This window comes from Anomaloglossus baeobatrachus, chromosome 1, assembly GCF_048569485.1.
Source record: "Anomaloglossus baeobatrachus isolate aAnoBae1 chromosome 1, aAnoBae1.hap1, whole genome shotgun sequence".
Lineage (NCBI taxonomy): Eukaryota > Metazoa > Chordata > Amphibia > Anura > Aromobatidae > Anomaloglossus > Anomaloglossus baeobatrachus.
The window spans coordinates 575,787,663-575,809,090 of NC_134353.1; the positions used below are offsets into that span (position 1 = coordinate 575,787,663).

The 21,428-nt window shown below is 44.6% G+C and overlaps 1 protein-coding gene across 1 annotated transcript in view; it reads left to right on the forward strand.

Annotated features, from left to right (window-relative positions):
- The window catches only part of GLIS3 (GLIS family zinc finger 3), a 640,530-nt gene that overhangs the window by 452,591 nt on the left and 166,511 nt on the right, over positions 1-21,428 (forward strand). The window contains exon 7 of the mRNA XM_075339832.1: positions 4,868-5,009. Within this exon, the coding sequence (XP_075195947.1) occupies positions 4,868-5,009 (142 nt within the window). The remainder of the gene's footprint in view (positions 1-4,867; positions 5,010-21,428) is intronic.

The following is a 21,428-nucleotide window of genomic DNA, read 5'->3' on the forward strand; positions in this document are numbered from 1 at the left end:
AGCTGCATAGCAAAAAAAAACAACCCTGAATGGATCAAGGTCTCTGGGGCTCTGAAGTTGTATGGCAGATCATGGATTCTGTATGTCCTCTACGTACAAAACAATATATTCCCCATAAAACTTCTGAACAAGTTTCATCGAGCACTATGAATGAGATATTTTACCTTAGAGGCTGGAAGGAGGCATATTTCTATGACTCTTCTTAAATCTGGAAGCTTACAGTGGTACATTAGATAATTCATTTACACTATATGGACACATTACAGCTACAGGAGCATATATGAAACCCCACTCTAGTCTCCCCTTTGCAATTATATAAGTTACCACTCTTCAGTGAAGGATTTCTTCAAGATTTTCGAGTTTGTGAGAATTTTTGCCCGTTCATCCTGAAGAGAAATTATGAGGTCAGACACTGATGTTGATTGATGAGAAGAATTGGGTTGCAATCTGTTTTTTAGTTCATCTCAAAGGCATTCAGTATAGTTGAGGTTAGGGCTTTGTGTGGGCCAATCGAGTTCTTCTATGCCAAATTCACCAAACCATGCCTTTATGAACTTTGTTTTGTGCACTGGAGTAAAGTCCTGCTGAAAAAGAAAATGGCCTTTTCCAAACAGTTTCCACAAAGTTGGAAATATGCAGTTGTCCAAAATGTCTTGGCATGTTGTAGTATTAAGATTTCCCTTTACTGGATCTAAAGAGCCTAGGCCAACCCCTAAAAAACAACCTCAAAGCATCATACCTCTTCCACCAAACATTTCTTTAATGTTGTCAGGCAACATTCTTCTAGCACTTGCCAAACCCAGACTTAACCATAAGACTGGTAGAAAGCGACGTATGATTTGTCACTCCACATAACATGTCTCTTCTTACCCAGAATCTAGTACCAGTGTGATTCACACAACTACATCAAGTGCTTGGGTATTGTGCTTGGTAATGTAAGGCTTACATGCAGCTATTTGTTCATGGAAACCCATGCCATGAAGCTCCCAAGACACAGTTTTTGTGCAGATGTTAATAAGAGTGGAGGTTTGGAGTAGTAAGTGAATCAGCCAAGTGTTGGCAACTTTGCAGTATTAGAACTCGGTAACCCCAACTCTGTAAATTTATATGGTCAGCAACTTTATGGCAGAGTTCCTAAACGCTTCCAATTTTCAATAGTATCACTCAGATGAATGTCATAGACTGACGATACAACAATGCCATCCAAATACAGTACTACATCACAATTCATTTAACTCTTTAGAATGACCCATTATTTCACTAATGACTGTAATGGCTGACTGTATGGATAGGTGCTGGAAGGTATACTCCTGTGGAGATGGAGCTGAATGAAAAACCTCAACTCACTGATTAATAGGAGTAAACCATTAAGTTTGCCAATAATGTGTATCTCCGTGTAATCCCTGTTATAGCTCTACAAAATGTAACCAAAAGTTGGGAGCTTATTAAAAAATATTAAAAAAAAAAAAAAAGGTCCCTCATGGCAGCCATGAGCAACTTGTGTGTTCCATTAGTATTCATATTACAAAGAATATATCTTTAATATGGTACCATACAGGGAAATCAAAAGGTGGTACACTGAAGGCTTACAGCTACTGAACACACAAGAATGTTATTTGTATAAAGTCCACAGGTACAAGACTACATATTACAATACACGTATTTATGGGCAGCATGGTGGCACTGGAGTCCTGGATTTAAATCCCACCAAGGACAACATCTGCAAAGAGTTTCTAGTGTGCACACTATGCACCATTCTTAAAATCTGTCGATCCATCTGTTTAGAAGTTTGCTTCTTAGCACCTCTTACTGTCATTCCAGTTTGCCACTGTTCTACCAACCACTTTGACAAGCAACTTTCAACAGTGCTGACATCTTGGCCTATGAGCTTTGCCATCTTCCAGAGTGATAGTTAACGGTCTTTCGATTCAGTTATTCTGAACATCTCAGTTTGTGCCAAGAGAAGATAACTGGCATGTCCCAGAAAATTATTACAATTAAACTTTTTTAAATTGTAATAATTGTTTACAAATTGAGGTTCTAATCTGGCATAAATCCTCTGTCATATGACAAGGCTCGTTAAAGGGTCACTTTTGACTTTGAGGATTGCTACTTCCAAAAGGGAGCACTAGAGTTCATCTCCTTCCTCTCTGAAGAGACAATTTGCATATTTCCCAGAGGAGCATTGCAGCTATAAGTCTCCTCACTACTGGCATGCCAGCTTGGTGTGTCAGTTGCCGCAAGGAGAAAAGTTTTCCCCTTAGATCAGATCTCATACTCTGCACTAATGATGGTCAATCACCCCAAAATTAACATGTCTGCAAATTGAGGTTCTGATCTGGCATAAATCCTAAGTCATATAACAAGGCTCGTTAAATGGTCACTTTTGACTTTTAGGATTGCTAGTTCTAATAGGTGGCACTAGAGTTTGTCTACATCCTCCCTGTAAAGACAAATTGCACATGATTTGTTATATACATTTTTAATTTCTTTGTGTGTATTGGAGCAACACAAAAAAACTACTAGAAAATAAGGCAAATTGGACATAATTTCACTAAAAACTCCAAAAATGGTTCGGAAAAATTGTTTGCACCTTGTTGTGGGTAAATAACTTTATTTTTAGCATGTGTTGCTTGTTAAAACTCACCTGTGGCAAATAACAGGTGTGGGCAATATGAAAATCACACCTGAAACAAGATAAAAAAGTCAGAAGTTGACTCAGTCTTTGCATGGTATGTCTGTGTGTGTCGCAGTAAGCATGGAGAACTGAAAGAGAAGAGAATTGTATGAGGTCTTGGCAACCAAATTCTTTAAAAATATCAACAATCTCAAGGTTACAAGTCCATCTGCAGAGATTTTGATGTTTTTTTGTCCATGGTGCACAACATAATCAAAAAGTTTATAACGCATAGCGCTGTAGTTAATCACCCTGCTTGTGGATGACAGAGAAAAATTGATGAAAGGTTGCAACACAGGATAGTTTGGATAGTGGGAAAAGACAGGAGACCGAGGAGCATTCCACTGTTGCTACAGAGACCAAATAAAGCTGGACTGTTTGCCAAAATGTACACGAGTAAGCCAAAATCCTTCTGGGTCTTTTGGACAGATGAGACCAAAATAGAGCTTTTTGGTAAGGCACATCATTCTACTGTTTATTCAAAGATGAATGAGGCCTGCAAAGAAAAAAACACAATACCTACAGTCAAATATGATGGAGGTTCAAAGATGTTTGGGGTTTGTTTTGTTGCCACTAGCACTCAGTGCCTTGACTGTGTTCAAGGTATCATGAAACCTGATGATTATCAAAGGATTTTGGATTGCAATGTGGTGCCCAGTGTCAGAAAGTTGGGTGTGCGTCCTAGGTCATGGTTATTCCAGCAGGACAATGACACAAAACATACTTAAAGAAGCACCCAGAAATGGCGTGAAAACAAAGCACTGAAGAGTTCTGAAGTGGCCAGCAATGAGTCCTGATCTTAATCCCATTGAGAACTTGTAGCAAGAGCTTAAAATTGCTTTTGGGAGAAGACATCCTTCAAATATGAGAAACCAGGAGCAGTTTGCAAAAGAAGAAAGGACCAAAATTCAAGTTGAGAATGTAAGAAGCTTGTGGATAGTTATCAAAATCGATTGATTGAAGTTATTTATTCTAGAGGGTGTGCAACCAAATAAAAATTTGAGGGAGTCAACAATTTTGTTCTACCCATTTTGGGGATTTTGTGTGAAATTATATCCAATTTGTCTTTGTAGCTCTGTTTTGTTTTTGTGTTGTTCCAATACACTTAAAGTAAATAAACATGTGTAATTGGAATAGTTTTCTAAGAGGAATGGTTAAGTTTCTGAAACAATTTCGAGGGTGTTATAATTTCTGCCATGACTGTAATGTGTTGTGATAAATTTAGTTGATTCCACCTATTTTTGGGCCACCCTGTATTGATATAATGTGAGTGCCATAGCATATTGCTTGAATCCGTCTTCTGAAGCAGTCTTTCCTATGCTTGAGTGAAGACCATATCAATTTAATCTGTCTAATTGGATCTAAGGCTAAAATAAACCTTATTCAATTAATTCAATCTGTTGCAAAGACTCAAGAAAAAGCTGCCACGTGATTATGTAAGAAGTTACATTTTCAGCATCAGTTGTTCTAACTTTAGGACTTTGGTTAAAGCTGTGAGACTGGAAAATAAAATGTGTGTGTTTTCAGTTACAGTGACAATTGTAACTACATATTTAATATGTTATATTCTATTAATAATATGTTATGTTTAGAATTAAATTTGTATATAGAATTAATGTGACAATGATGAATTCAGTTCTGGTAATTTTGAAAACTCTATCGTAGCTTTAGTGCACTGTAACAGATATGTACAGAATGAAATAAATGTATTAGTCTTCCAGTATGCTACTCGCATCATGGATAAATGCCTTTCTAAGGTATGTGTATGTTTACATACAGTGTGCCATGTAGTCACTGATGGATAACACAAGTCCAGCTCTGGACCTGCAGGACTACTTTATAAAGGATGCAAAACTTTCACAACATGTTTGGTTCCTGGAGTACACGTGCAACTGATTTCATGATGAATACCCATTACAGCTGATAGCAGTAAAACGTAAGGCTTAGTAGGTAATCGGAAGCAGGCATCTTTAGCTGTGTAAAGGGAAAACATATGGATTTCATAGAACTACTTAGAAACATCTTTACCATGGAAAATAAATTATTGCTAATTACCAAGACTCATGCATGCTTTTATTGACAGTCTGGTCCCCAATATTAACACACTGTTGTCACTTTCTTGTATCTCCCAATGTATTGTTGAGCTACAACCAAATAACAGGTAATATCTATTATTTCCATCTCCTTTAGTTGCGACCAAGGACGGAGCTTGACCAAGAAATCCTCAGTGATTGCCTCACTATTCAACCTCTTCAACCGGCAACATCACCAAAGGATCCCACAGAAAATGCATTAGGAAGGTCTCCTGGTCCTTTGCATGATGCCTTTTCAGGTATGAGTTCTGAGGTCATCGGTTGTCATTTCTGTTGTACTCAGTGGTTAATACTATTTTTTTAACAGTGCTGAAGATTTGGGTTTGGATCCAAGCAAGGACAATATGTTTTTACTGTGTCTCTGTGAGGTTCTCCAGATCTCCTGGTTTTTTGTTCTCACATTACAAGAACATACTCCTAGGTTAATTGGCTCCTAAAGTGAGAAAGGTAAATTGTGAGTCTACCTGGCGCTAAAGTATATTGAGTCAATCACTATACAGAACTGTTTATTTTAGGTTCTGATGAGTTCATCTAGATTTACCCTGAATACAACTATTTGTCGCTATATTTTTTAACCACCTCAGAACAGTTTTCAGAGTATGTTGGTCAGAATTATCCCTTAGTAAATGTGAGAGCTGTTGCTTTCTGAGCTATATAGCCATGTATTGGAATTTTTTCCACTGCATCGGCTGCACCACTTCTACGAGTAAAGTAAATCACTGTACTGTTATATAGAAGTATTTTGCAATATTTTGCTCATTGTTAATGTGAAATAGAATTACAGTTGCACATGACACCATTTACTGTGAGTAGTATAAGATTTTAGGCTTCCATTTTTCCAAGCAAGAAAACAAGCAAGTTATGTGCATATGGCAGTATTGTTAGGTTCTTCTGAAAAATGGCCTATCGTAGTAAAAATAGGATTCAGATTTTTAATCAAAATGTATGTAATGGCACAAAAATGTCAAATTTTTGGCCAAAAACATGCAAATGTTAGAAAAACAAAATAAAGAACAGAATAAAACTACTTACAGAGATAGTGGCATTTTTGTTTATGGTAGCAATTTGTGCAAAAGTGACAAGTGGAAGTATATTGCTTTTGGCTTGAATTGGCTTTTCAGAAAAAGATTATACAAGTTTATCTTTAACAGGGTATTACCATCTCCAAGATCCTATCCCAATATGTAGAATAATATTAGCAAATACCTCCAAATAGAAATATAGTATAGTTCTTCTAATTCGCTATGTCAGTTACCTCATATAGGGACAGTTAGTTGCTAGTGGGTGTAACCATGGATACCTAAGCTGCTGCAGTGCCCTGCACATGAGGTAAGTGACATAGTAAATCAGAACTGTAATACATTTCTAATTGGAGGTATTTATTAATATTATTATTACAAACTATTACACATTGGGATAGGATCTTGAAGATGGGAATAACCGTTTTAAGGTATTGTCTGGGAAAAAAAGTTATTACCTATCCACAGGATAGGCAAAAACGTATTGATCAGTGGGGGTTTGATCACTGGGACTTGCATAAATCTGCAGAATGGGACCCTTTTATCACCATTTGAATAGAACTGTTGCCACTACATTCATTCACTATGAGTTGTCGCGGGCGGAGGAGGGGACGCTGCTCTCTCCCTACTGCTCGGGTCCGGCCGCCGCTGCTGCTGCAGCCTGCTGCTGCTCGGTGGCTCGAGCGATGGGCCGGATCCCGGGGACTCGAGTGGCGCTCCTCGCCCGTGAGTGAAAGGGGATTGGTTTTTGAGATAGTTTATTGTCCGTGACGCCACCCACGGTTGTGGTGATTGTGTGGACACCACCGCTGCTCTGTATGGGGATCCCGGGAGCGGTGACAGGGAGCAGCAAAGTTGTTAGTTCTCCCCTCCGTGGGTAGGGGGTGGTTGTCTCGGGACCCAGTGATGAGGTGGGGGATGCTGGATGGCAGGGCCGGTGCAGGGCTTGGCGAGGTGCAGGGACGCGGGGGCAGCGCTGTGCCTTACGGCATGGTGGTACTCACTCAGCCTGAGACGATGACACAGTTCTCGGTAAAACACACGGCGGGAAAGATGGTTCCCACGGACGGCTGCTGTTGCTTTTCCCCGGTAGTTGACGGTGACGACGGTCTCTGTCCCTGCACCTAGTGAAATGTTGGTAGCGATGGGTTCCCACCGGCAACCTGCTCCCCGGCTTGGATATGGGCCGGAGGAGCCCCTCTTTGCCCGCAGGCGCTGGCCCTGAGAAACTGGTGCCTTGGCGGTGGCGGTGTCTCTCTCCTACGGTTGGACTGTTGCCTTCAATCGGGACTTAGTTGTTGGGAGACCCAGGAGGTCCCCTTCACTGACGGATTTGGCAAATTCACGGTGACTCCTAGCCTTGCCGGGATCCGAAAGGCCCCTGCCAATGGTGCTGGCTTCTCTTCGTATACCGTTCCGGTACCGCCGGGCCACCACCCGTCCACGGTCCTTTCGGCAACCTCCGATCAGCCTCTCCTGCAGACGGTCACCGCCGTCTGCTGACCTTGCTGTCTCAGTCCGGGGCACACACCCGGACCAACTTCAGGCTTCCTCAACTGTCACTTTCTCTTCCACTTTTACTCCTCTCACTTGCTCCTCTACCACTCTAACTGAACTCCAAACTGAACTCCTTCTCTCTCCTCTCACTTTGAACTCTCTACTTCATCTGTCTGGTTTTCCCGCCTCCAGGACTGTGAACTCCTCGGTGGGCAGAGCCAACCGCCTGGCCCACCCCCTGGTGTGGACATCAGCCCCTGGAGGAAGGCAACAAGGATTTTTGGTGAGCTTCGGTGTACCTAACCGGGGTGTAGGGTGTGGTGGTGTCATGACCTGTGACCCCTGGCTTGCCCAGGGCGTCACATTCCCCCTTAGCAAAATGCAGACCGTCCGCGGGCTGCCCGTCCAACACCGGTTTTATTTTTCTGAAAAGATAAAACATAATACAAATAAAAGAACATCATCCCACAGCGGGAGGTACTGTACTTAAACGTTACGGTAAGATTTTAAACGGTTGCTGCTGCCGCTCTCTCCCACCCAAGTAACCTGGCCCTTATGCTGCCTCTAAGAAACAGGCAGCACCCCTTGACCCCAGTCCTGAACCAAATTACCCGAGCGGGATCTGTCCTTCCCCTCCAGAGGGTAGCCACCGGTTCCGGTGGTGGCTGGGCCCCAGCCTGCTCCACTGCGGGCCCTCCCTCCAACCTGCCTCTCCGGAGGCGGTAACGGTAGCTGCAACAAACATATTTTATTTACATGCCACTAATGTTTGTGGCTGCCCTGCCAGTTTTCGGGCCTGTTCATAGAGAGTTCCCTATGCAACTCAGATGGTCCCCACGGGGACAACAATGCCGGCAACGGCCGGTTCCAATCACGGTTCAAATCAGGTGACTTTTCACGGTTTCATTTCTTTTCATTCTTTAAACTTTTCAAACTTTTAAACACACACACACTGGTGGTCCCAACGGGGGCGGTGCAACGGTGCTCCGCTGCCATCACTCTGATTCTTCGGTGTCTGCTGGATCCTCTGCCACCAGCATATCAAACATGCAGTGACAGGCTTGCTGTGACATGGGCACCCGGTATCCATTCCCACCATTGCGCGCGGCGTAATAAACTACCGATTCCCCCACATAGCGGAGACGCTCACTTGTCTCCTCACCTTCAGGGGTGGGCTCAGCACCAGAGCTGGAGTCGCTGGAGTCACTGTCACTTGTGTCTGCGTCAGGCGGGTTGCCGCCAGCTGCCACAGCCTCCTGGCTTCCAGTATCCAGCACATCAGATCCTTCTGCAGTAGCACGGGGCAGCAGGTCAGGCGAGTTTACACTGAGGCGCCCCAGAAGTAATGGTAAGGGTAATGCCTGGGTCGAGACTAGGCCGGGCCCCTCAGCCGCAGCGGCCGGTCCTGGCAGGACATAGGGACGTGGGTCACCAGTCGGCTCCGTCACATCTGTTCCCCTCCCGTACATTGGGGTAGTTGCAATCAGCGTCTCCACCTCATCGGTCCACTGCTCCATCATTCGAAAGATCTGATTCTGTTGACGTTGGTTGAACTCAACTACTCTGGCCCTCATCCACGCCACAGTCCCGAGCTCGGGTACGGAACCCGGTGCAATCACTGCCGGGGCCTCCAACACATTTTCACTAAGGGGCCGCGGCTCCGGTGGCATCTGGTGAAGCAGTTCAGGGCTGCGCCGAGCGTCTGCAGCCGGTCGGTCCGCTTGGGCGGACGGGCTGGGTACCGCTACCGGTTGGTCAGGTAGCGGACCTAGTGGCGGGGCGGCAGCGTCTAACGCGGGTAGCGGGGGAGACAGCAGGGTAAACGGGTGTAGGCCGGGCCCCTCAGCCGCAGCGGCCGATCCCTCAGGAATACAGGGACGTGGGTCTCTTACCCATTCCTCCAAATCTTTGTCCACCTCGCATCTCCGCATAGTAGCCACCACATCTGCCATGTCGGCCTCCCACTCCTCCAGGAGGAGCTGCATGTGGGCCTGCAGACGTTGATTCAGCGGGGCGGTCCGGTCCTCCACCCACGCCGCTGTGCCGGGCGCAGGGGTTTCGCTGCTGTTAGTTGGAGCGGACATCCTAGCAGTCGCGCTCTCCAGGAACTAGCAACAAGATCGCCGCAGAGTCCTGGCGTCCCTGCTTTTATAGCCGCGGCTACATGCGACCAGTCGCCATTTCATCCCCCTTAGCTTCTTTCCGGCCCCTCCTCTATCGGGGCGGGGTTTTGGCCTTCGCGCCTCCACTACTCGAGAAGACGCTCGAACGGGAACTTTTCGCGTCAAAGATGGCGGCTTTTGCAATTTTCTGGCCGGACACCTCCGGCGGTAACAAGGCGCACCTCTACCCAACGGCAGAGCGGTAAGATCCTGTTCGTGACGCCAAGTTGTCGCGGGTGGAAGAGGGGACGCTGCGCTCTCCCTACTGCTCGGGTCCGGCCGCCGCTGCGGCCTGCTGCTGCTCGGTGGCTCGAGCGATGGGCCGGATCCTGGGGACTCGAGCGGCGCTCCTCGCCCGTGAGTGAAAGGGGATTGGTTTTTGGGATAGTTTATTGTCCGTGACGTCACCCACGGTTGTGGTGATTGTGTGGACACCACCGCTGCTCTGTATGGGGATCCCGGGAGCGGTGACAGGGAGCAGCAAAGTTGTTAGTTCTCCCCTCCGTGATTAGGGGGTGGTTGTCCCGGGGCCCAGTGATGAGGTGGGGGATGCTGGATGGCAGGGCCGGTGCAGGGCTTGGCGAGGTGCAGGGACGCGGGGGCAGCGCTGTGCCTTACGGCACAGTGGTACTCACTCAGTCTGAGACGATGACACAGTTCTCGGTAAAACACACGGCTGGAAAGACGGTTCCCACGGACGGCTGCTGTTGCTTTTCCCCGGTAGTTGACGGTGACGGTCTCTGTCCCTGCACCTAGTGAAATGTTGGTAGCGATGGGTTCCCACCGGTAACCCGCTCCCTGGCTTGGATATGGGCCGGAGGAGCCCCTCTTTGCCCGCAGGCGCTGGCCCTGAGAAACTGGTGCCTTGGCGGTGGCGGTGTCTCTCTCCTACGGTTGGACTGTTGCTTTCAATCGGGACTTAGTTATTGGGAGACCCAGGAGGTTCCCTTCACTGACGGATTTGGCAAATTCACGGCAACTCCTAGCCTTGCCGGGATCCGAAAGGCCCCTGCCAATGGTGCTGGCTTCTCTTCGTATACCGTTCCGGTACCGCCGGGCCACCACCCGTCCACGGTCCTTTCGGCAACCTCCGATCAGCCTCTCCTGCAGACGGTCACCGCCGTCTGCTGACCTTGCTGTCTCAGTCCGGGGCACACACCCGGACCAACCTCAACTGTCACTTTCTCTTCCACTTTTACTCCTCTCACTTGCTCCTCTACCACTCTTACTGAACTCCAAACTGAACTCCTTCTCTCTCCTCTCACTTTGAACTCTCTACTTCATCTGCCTGGTTTTCCTGCCTCCAGGACTGTGAACTCCTCGGTGGGCGGAGCCAACCACCTGGCCCACCCCCTGGTGTAAACATCAGCCCCTGGAAGAAGGCAACAAGGATTTTTGGTGAGCTTCGGTGTACCTAACCGGGGTGTAGGGTGTGGTGGTGTCATGACCTGTGACCCCTGGCTTGCCCAGGGCGTCACATGAGTCTGCTAGAGAAAGAATGAAGTGTCGGATGGGACTTAAGTAGGGCACTTAAGAAATAAAAGTACCAGCGGTTGAACCCCTACCAATTAGTAAGTTATCACCTAACCTGCAAATAATCCTCTTTAGTTATTGATATGCTTTTGCAACTAAATGGTATTCACTTCTTTTCCCCATTTATGCTAAAAATTTTCTACAGAAACAAAATTAAAATGAATACTATATTTTAAATACTGAACTTTTTTTGCATAGAAATCTTAGGTAGAAGTGCCTTGTAATGAACAAGCTGACGTTCAAAATTACACTTTAGTCTTTGTAGCTATTGAGGAGGAAGTGGGTGTCAGCACTTACTGAAGCCGCCATTTTGTATCATCACTAAGCACTTAGTTTCTAAAGGATTGAGGAATTGGGAATCTTTTTGTGTTATAATATAGATATATTTAGACATGAACCTCATTTAATAAAATAATCTCACATTTGAATTGGACCTGATGTCCAATCACAGTATAGCTTTAATTTGTCTAGAGCAGTTAAAAGCATGAAAGGTAAGGTTTGATTGGTTGCTACAGGCAACAGTACAATAGTATCATAGTTTTATTGCTTAGTCACTAACATCTGTGCAAAACTTATCTTATAATTTTTATATTTGAATTATTCTTCATTAATATCACAACTTATAGAATAATACATAATACTAATCACTTGTTATATACCGTCATATGAAAAAGTTTGGGCACCCCTATTAATGTTAACCTTTTTTTTTCATAACAATTTGGGATTTTGCAACAGCTATTTCAGTTTCATATGTCTAATAACTGATGGAATGAGTAATATTTCTGGATTGAAATGAGGTTTATTGTACTAACAGAAAATGTGCAATCCGCATTTAAACAAAATTTGACCGGTGCAAAAGTATGGGCACCCTTATCAATTTCTCGATTTGAACACTCCTAACTACTTTTTACTGACTTACTAAAGCACTAAATTGATTTTGTAACCTCATTGAGCTTTTAACTTCATAGGCAGGTGTATCCAATCATGAGAAAAGGTATTTAAGGTGGCCACTTGCAAGTTGTTCTCCTGTTTGAATTTCCTATGAAGAGTGGCATCATGGGCTCCTCAAAACAACTCTCAAAAGATTATACAAGTTTATCTTTAACAGGGTATTACCATCTCCAAGATCCTATCCCAATATGTAGAATAATATTAGCAAATACCTCCAATTAGAAATATAGTACAGTTCTTCTGATTCGCTATGTCAGTTACCTCATATAGGGACAGTTAGTTAGTTGCTAGTGGGCGTAACCATGGATACCTAAGGTGCTGCAGTGCCCTGCACATGAGGTAAGTGACATAGTAAATCAGAACTGTAATACATTTCTAATTGGAGGTATTTATTAATATTATTATTACAAACTATTACACATTGGGATAGGATCTTGAAGATGGGAATAACCCTTTTAAGGTATTGTCTGGGAAAAAAAGTTATTACCTATCCATAGGATAGGCAAAAACTTATTGATCAGTGGGGGTTTGATCACTGGGACTTGCATAAATCTGCAGAATGGGACACTTTTATCACCATTTGAATAGAACTGTTGCCACTACATTCATTCACTATGAGTCTGCTAGAGAAAGAATGAAGTGTCGGATGGGACTTAAGTAGGGCACTTAAGAAATAAAAGTACCAGCGGTTGAACCCCTACCAATTAGTAAGTTATCACCTAATCTGCAAAAAATCCTCTTTAGTTATTGATATGCTTTTGCAACTAAATGGTATTCACTTCTTTTCCCCATTTAAACAAAATTTGACCGGTGCAAAAGTATGGGCACCCTTATTAATTTCTCGATTTGAACACTCCTAACTACTTTTTACTGACTTACTAAAGCACTAAATTGATTTTGTAACCTCATTGAGCTTTTAACTTCATAGGCAGGTGTATCCAATCATGAGAAAAGGTATTTAAGGTGGCCACTTGCAAGTTGTTCTCCTATTTGAATTTCCTATGAAGAGTGGCATCATGGGCTCCTCAAAACAACTCTCAAATGATCTGAAAACAAAGATGATTCAACATAGTTGTTCAGGGGAAGGATACAAAAAGTTGTCTCAGAGATTTAAACTGTCTGTTTTCACTGTGATGAACATAGTAAGGAAATGGAAGGACACAGGTACAGTTCTTGTTAAGTCCAAAAGTGGCAGGCCAAGAAAAATATCAGAAAGGCAGAGAAGAAGAATGGTGAGAACAGTCAAGGACAATCCACAGACCACCTCCAAAGACCTGCAGCATCATCTTGCTGCAGATGGTGTCAATGTGCATTGGTCAACAATACAGAGCACGTTGCACAAGGAGAAGCTGTATGGGAGAGTGATGCGAAAGAAGCCGTTTCTGCAAGCACACCACAAACAGAGTTGCCTGAGGTATGCAAAAGCACATTTGGACAAGCCAGTTACATTTTGGATGAAGGTCCTGTGGACTGATGAAAAAAAGAGTTGTTTGGTCATACAAAAAGGCGTTATGCATGGAGGCAAAAAAACACAGCATTCCAAGAAAAGCACTTGCTACCCACAGTAAAATTTGGTGGAGGTTCCATCATGCTTTGGGGCTGTGTGGCCAATGCCGGCACCAGGAATCTTGTTAAAGTTGAGGGTCGCATGGATTCAACTCAGTATCAGCAGATTCTTGACAATAATGTGCAAGAATCAGTGACGAAGTTGAAGTTACGCAGGGGATGGATATTTCAGCAAGACAATCATCCAAAACACCACTCCAAATCTACTCAGGCATTCATGCAGAGGAACAATTACAATGTTCTGGAATGGCCATCCCAGTCCCCAGACCTGAATATCATTGAAAATCTGTGGGATGATTTGAAGCGTGCTGTCACGCAAAAGGAGGATCTACAAAATATTAATGTCACTTTTATGTTGAGGTGCCTGTTGTGAATGTTAGTTATGTCTTGGCTGCTGGGAGGCTCCCTCTGGTGGCCAGGAAGGGTTTGGACAGAGACCAGGTGGGTTGTGCAGTGGGTGTTTCCTTTCCTAACTCTCTGCTTATTTAAGTCCTGGTCTGATTGCAGGCTGTTGCCGGATGTCAATTGTTCTTTGTATCTCTAGCCTGCTTTATCCTGCTCTACATCACATCCACTCCAGATAAGTTCTTGCTCTTTATTTATTGCCTGGCTCTTTTGCTTATCTGGGTTTGTCATTTGTTGAGGTTGGTTTCAGTTTATTTCCTTCCAGGGATTTTTCCCCTCAGTGGATTGTTGAGGAACTCCCTGCAGTTCTGTGTGGAGTATAGCTCCTTTGGGTCCATGTGTTTATGGCTTGTTGAATTTGTTATAATTCTTGTTTTCTGTTCATTGGTATGACAAGGGCACCTGGTATAGGACGGAGTTCAGATCGAGCGAGCTGAGGGCCTTTTTGTACTATCAGGAAGTTGGTATTTTGCAGGGTTTTTCTCTGGCTACCATCAGTCCCTTTCCCGTCCTTTCCTATTTTAGTCAGCGGGGGCCTCACCTTTTGCTAATCCTGTCATCTACCTGTGTATTGTTTTTTTCCTATATCACCGCAGTCTTTGAATGTGGGGGGCTTGCTATTCTTGTCTATTTTCTGAGGCAGAGAGTTATTCATCTTTCCTACCTTTAGGATAGTTAGTTCTCCGGCTGGGTTCGCGGTGCACAGGATGTTAGTTCACCCCTCGGCTACTTCTAGTTGTGTTGGTTAGTAAGGGGATGGCGGCCAGATTAGTTGCCAAGGCTCTTGTCACCTTTTTGCCAATGATTTGTGGTGATCTTCCATGGTTCCGGATCATAACAGTACATCCGGCCCTTTCCGTTTGACTCTGCCTGCGTCATTTAAGATTCACAATGTCTTCCATAAGTCCTTGTTGAAGAAACATGTGGAGCCGGCAGTTCCTGCAGCAGCGCCTCCTGACCCTGTTTTGGTACAAGGGGATCTGGAGTATGAGGTTGAAAAAATTCTGGATTCCCGTCGCAGTAGGCGTCAGCTTCAGTACCTTGTGAAATGGAAGGGTTATGGGCAGGAGGATAACTCTTGGGTTGTGGCTTCTGACATTCATGCGGACAGGTTGTTTCACGCCTTCGATCATGCTCATCCCGAGCGACCCAGTGGCGTGGGTGAGGGTTCGGTGACCCCTCCTCAAGGGGGGGTACTGTTGTGAATGTTAGTTTTGTCTTGGCTGCTGGGAGGCTCCCTCTGGTGGCCAGGAAGGGTTTGGACAGAGACCAGGTGGGTTGTGCAGTGGGTGTTTCCTTTCCTAACTCTCTGCTTATTTAAGTCCTGGTCTGATTGCAGGCTGTTGCCGGATGTCAGTTGTTTTTTGTATCTCTAGCCTGCTTAATCCTGCTCTACATCACATCCACGCCAGATAAGTTCTTGCTCTTTATTTATTGCCTGGTTCTTTTGCTTATCTGGGTTTGTCATTTGTTGTGGTTGGTTTCAGTTTATTTCCTTCCAGAGATTTTTCCCCTCAGTGGATTGTTGAGGAACTCCCTGCAGTTCTGTGTGGAGTATAGCTCCTTTGGGTCCATGTGTTTATGGCTTGTTGAATTTGTTATAATTCTTGTTTTCTGTTCATTGGTATGACAAGGGCACCTGGTATAAGACGGAGTTCAGATCGAGCGATCTGAGGGCCTTTTTGTACTATCAGGAAGTTGGTATTTTGCAGGGTTTTTCTGTGGCTACCATTAGTCCCTTTCCTGTCCTTTCCTATTTTAGTCAGCGGGGGCCTCACCTTTTGCTAATCCTGTCATCTACCTGTGTGTATTTTGTTTTTCCTATATCACCGCAGTCTTTGAATGTGGGGGGCTTGCTATTCTTGTCTATTTTCTGAGGCAGAGAGTTATTCATCTTTCCTACCTTTAGGATAGTTAGTTCTCCGGCTGGGTTCGCGGTGCACAGGATGTTAGTTCACCCCTCGGCTACTTCTAGTTGTGTTGGTTAGTAAGGGGATGGAGGCCAGATTAGTTGCCAAGGCTCTTGTCACCTTTTTGCCAATGATTTGTGGTGATCTTCCATGGTTCCGGATCATAACAGGTGCCCATACTTTTGCACCGGTCAAATTTTGTTTAAATGCGGATTGCACATTTTCTGTTAGTACAATAAACCTCATTTCAAGAAATATTACTCAGTCCATCAGTTATTAGATATATGAAACTGAAATAGCTGTTGCAAAAGCCAAAATTGTTATAAAGAAAAAATGTTAACATTAATAGGGGTGCCCAAACTTTTTCATATGACTGTACAATCCATATAACCCCAAACCCTCCTTTACCTTTAAAATATAAGGGAAAGAGTTAATTTTAGCCACTGTTGCCATATTTTCTAAAATATATATTTTTTTATTCAACTTACAGCATATTCAACCTAATCACTCTTGGATGGCCTCTCAGGGTTTATCTGTTTCACCATTATCCCTTTTCTTGCATGTAAAAGTAACTTCACTCTTGCATGTTTCATTAAACCAGACAGTTTACATTATTGCAATTCATTCAGCACACATATAAAAGGCTCGAGTCGTGATGTATTTCTAACTTATAAACAGTCTTAATTGTGAAATGACCAGTTATGGTCAGACCCGAACTGTAAAAGTCTGCATCTGCGCGGGTTCAAAACTACCCGAGTGCCGGGCCCAAGGAATGAGTTTTCAGGGAACTCCGGGTAACGAGCCAGATACGGCAACTCGGGTAATAAAAAAAAAAAGTAAGAAAGTGTGCTACACTTACAGAGTCTCCAGCGTAGCTGTACACTGTTTCCGGGTTGCTCATTCTACTTTGGGGGCCACTCATTATTGCTCATCCATATTCGCTGTATCTATGATTGGTTGTAGTCAGACGTGCTTCCACCCTGAGTAGCAGTGTGTCTGACTGCTTGTAATTACAGGCACCCTATTTGCGGGTCACTGTAGATTAGTGTAAAATAAATAAATAATAAAAATTGACATAGGGTCCCCTATATTATGATACTCAGCACAGATAAAGCATATGACTACAAGCTGCAGCCCCTAGCCGTGTGCTTGTCTTGGTTGGGTATCAAAATAAAAGCAACTGCATGCAGCTTTTTTTATTTAACTTAATAATGTTAAAAAATGATGTGCGGTCTCCCCAGTTTTGATACCCAGCCATGATAAAGCCGACATCTTGGGGCTGGTATTTTTAGGCTGGGGAGACCCATGCTTATTGGCTCCCCAAGCCTAAAAATAGCAACCTGCAGCTGCCCAGGATTGTCGCATCCATTAGATGCTGCAATCCTGCAACTTTACCTCACTCATCCCGATTGCCCTGGAGCGGTGGCAATCGGGGTACTAAGTGGTTAACAAGAGCTCACAGTTGCCACTAAGCCTCAGATTAGTAATGGGAGGCGTCTACCAAACCCCCCCCATTACTAATCTGTAAGTGAAAAGAAATAAACACAAACACTGAAAAATCCTTTATTTGAAATAAAATACAAAAAAACACATGATAAAGCTGTTGCGTTTTTAATTATTTATTTAAATAATTAAAAGAAAAAAAAAAAGCCGCATGCGGTTCATCTAATTTTAGAACACAGCCAAGATAAGAGCATGGCTGGGGGCTGCAGCCTGTAGCAATATTCTTTACTAGTGCTGGGCATCATAATACGGTGGGAACCCTACATCAATTTTTTTATTTATTGTTATACTCTAGGGACACAGACAGTGCCTATGGTTTGTTGCAGTCAGACACGCTGTCAGACAGGGTGGAGGCGCATCTGACTTCACCCAACCAGAGGGACGTGGACCGCCGTGGGCAAGGGAAGCAGTAAATATGAGTTATAATTAACGGCTCCGGAAGTAGCGTTGGAGCAGCGTGTTAGAGTTGGTAATTATAACATGCCTGCTCCTATCCCCCTATCCTTTTTACCACAATATTAAAGTGCTTTCTTCTTTGGGCCTGGCAATCCCGGATATTTGCAGGCCCAACAATCACTTAAAATTACTAGAGATGAGCGAACTGGTCCCGGTTCGGCTCGAGGCCGGTTCGCCGAACGGGGGTCCCGTTCGAGTTCGGTTCGTCGAACGTTCGACGAACCGAACTCGAACGTATAGGCTATAATGGGAGGCAATCACAAACACATAAAAACGCATTATAAATGTACACAAACAGTTAATAAACATTGCCATAACACTTACCGGTCCTCGCGATCCCTTCTGCACTCTGTCTCCTGCCGCTATTCCATCCGATGATCGCTGAATCCTCCCGGTGACCTGCACTGCCAGCAGAGATGCAGGACCTATCGTGACGTCAAAATAGCCATGTGACCAGTCACGTGGCTATTATCTCATTGGCTACAGACTGGTCACATGACTATGACACGTCATGTAGGACCTGCGAGTGCATCTCTCCGGTACACGGTGCACATATGTGTATCGCCGTGTACCGGCGACATGCTCTAGCACACGGTCGACTCCCCGTTCCGTTAGGGACCGGCTGACACAGCCGGTCATTAACGGAGATCACCGTTGCCATAGCAACGCAGTTAGCGGTGACGTCACCGCTAACCGCGGCTCCGAGAGCACCGTTGCTATGGTAACGCGTCTGTCAGCGTTACCGCTGTTACCGCTAGCAGCACTGATCAGTCACGGAGTGAAGGCTGCACGCTGCTTCCCGATTGTAGTGATGATTGTAGTGAGGATGGAGGTTCCCCAGCCCCAAGTGATGAGCTGGTGAACCTCATCCTCACTACAATCGTCACTACTACTACACTAGTGATGATTGTAGTGAGGATGGAGGTTCCCCAGCCCCAAGTGATGAGCTGGTGAATCTCATCCTCACTACAATCGTCACTACTACTACACTAGAAAGAAAGAAGACAGAAGAGCAGGATCGTGGAGGGCTGACAGGGGGTAATAAAGATGGAGTCTCTAATGTGTCTGTGTATTTATTTCTATTAAAGTATTTTTTCTCTGTGTGGTGTCTTTTTTTTAACCCTTTATTGGAGATTCTTAATGGCCGGGTCAAACGTGCCTGACATTAAGAATCTCTGGCTTAATACTGGCTGGTTAAACAAAGCCAGTATTAACTCATGATTACCCAACAAGCCACCCGGCTCCAGGGCTGTTGAAAGAGTTGGATACAGCGCCAGATGATGGCGCTTCTATGAGAGCGCCATTTTCTGGGACGGCTGCGGACTAAAATCCGCAGCAGAGGCGCCCACAAACCTCGGGCTAACCTGTGCTGCGGATTCCAATCCCCAGCTGCCTAGTTGTACCCGGCTGGACACAAAAATGGGGCGAAGCCCACGTCATTTGTTTTTTAATTATTTCATGAAATAAGTGAAATAATTAAAAAAAAACGGGCTTCCCTATATTTTTGGTTCCCAGCCGGGTACAAATAGGCAACTGGGGGTTGGAGGCAGCCCGTGGCTGCCAGCTGTACCTGGCTAGCATACAAAAATATGGCGAAGCCCACGTCATTTTTTTGGTGGGCAAAAAACTTCTGCATACAGTCCTGGATGGAGTATGCTGAGCCTTGTAGTTCTGCAGCTGCTGTCTGCTCTTCTCCATACAGACAGACAGCAGCTGCAGAACTACAAGGCTCAGCATACTCCATCCAGGACTGTATGCAGAAGTTTTTTGCCCCCTGAAAAAATTATGTGGGCTTCGCCATATTTTTGTATGCTAGCCAGGTACAGCAGGCAGGTACGGCTGCCCCCAACCCCCAGTTGCCTATTTGTACCCGGCTGGGAACCAAAAATAAAGGGAAGCCCTTTTTTATTATTTCATGAATTTTATGAAATAATTAGAAAACAAATGACGTAGGCTTTGCCCCATTTTTGTGTCCAGCCAGGTACAACTAGGCAGCTGGGGATTGGAATCCGCACCACAGGTTGGCCTGAGCTTTCTGGGCCCCACTGCTGCGAATTGCAGTCTGCAGCCGCCTCAGAAAATGGCATTTTCATAGAAGCGCCATCTTCTGGCGCTGTATCCAACTCTTCCAGCACCTGCCTGCTATACCTGGCTAGCATACAAAAATATGGCGAAGCTCACGTCCTTTTTTTGTAGTTTTTTGGCAAAAAAAATAAAAAATGCTTCCCTGGATTTTCCATTGCCAGTGAAGGTAACACCAAGCAGTGGGGGTTAGCAGCCAGTAGCTGCTTGGATTACCCTTAGCTAGCAATACAAAAAATGCAGCGGGAGCCCATATATATTTTTTTTAATTATTTATTTAAATAACTAAAAATAAAATGGGCTTCCCTGTATTTTGATTGCTGGACATCACAGTGCTGTAAAAATAAATCTTTAAAAAAATGACGTAGCGCTCCGCGGTATTTTTGATTCTCAGCGCAGATAAAGCAGACAGCTATGGGTTGCCACCCCCATCTGCCTGCCGTTACCTTGGTTGTCAATCAAAATACAGGGAAGCCCATTAATTTTTTCTATTTAAAAAATAGTTAAAAAAAAAAAATGACGTTGGGTCCCCCCATTTTTGATAGCCAGCTAGGGTAAAGCAGACGGCTGTAGCCTGAAAACCACAGCTGGCAGCTTTACCGTGGTTGGGGATCCAATGTGGAGGTCCCCTCAGGCTCTTTTTTATAATTATTTTATAAATATTAATAATTACACAATAAAAGTAGGGTCCCCCCCAAATTGGATCACCAGCCAATGTAAAGCGGACAGCTGTGGTCTGGTATTCTCAGGGTGGGAAGGTCCATAGTTATTGGGCCTTCACAGCCTAAAAATAGCAGGCCGCAGGCACCCCAGACGTGGCGCATCCACTAGATGCACCAATCCTGGCGCTTTACCCCAGCTCATCCCGTGCCCTGGTGCAGTGGCAAACGGGGTAATAAATCGGGTTGATACTAGCTGTAAAGTCACCTGAGATCAAGCCCAGCAGTTTGTGATGTCATGGCGTCTATTAGATACCCAACATCATAAACTGTCAGTACTAACAAAAACAAAAAATCGACAAAAGAAATTTATTTGAAAAAACAGTCCCCAAAACATTTCCTCTTTCACCAATTTATTGTAAGAAAAAAAATAAAGGGGTCCCACGACGACTCTGGACCGTCTAGAATATGGGGGGGAGACACTCAGGGAACGTATCCCCCATTTTCTAGGAGTGCAGACCCTTCATGTGAGGAGTGTGGGTGCAATGAATCTGCACTCACTCTCCCCGGGTCCACAGCAGCAGAGTCCATGTCGTAATGGTTGCTACCAAAGCTGCAATGCCCTGCTCATGAGGTAAGGGCATGCCTAATCAGGAGAACTACTGTAGAGGAAGCTCTGCTCACTGGTATATAGGTGCTCAGAGGTAATAATAGATAAAATTAGTGAGTAACCTCGGCACTCTATATCTCCCAGACTAAGTCAGTAAGTCACAATGGATAGTAATGCAAAATCACTCTTTATTGGTCCGTATTAAGAAATTTTTTTTTTCATAAGCATATATGTTTTTGTCCAAAACAAGTTACAAATGACGTTTCGGCCTGAGCCTTCGTCAGATTGGACTTATCTGCATGTAA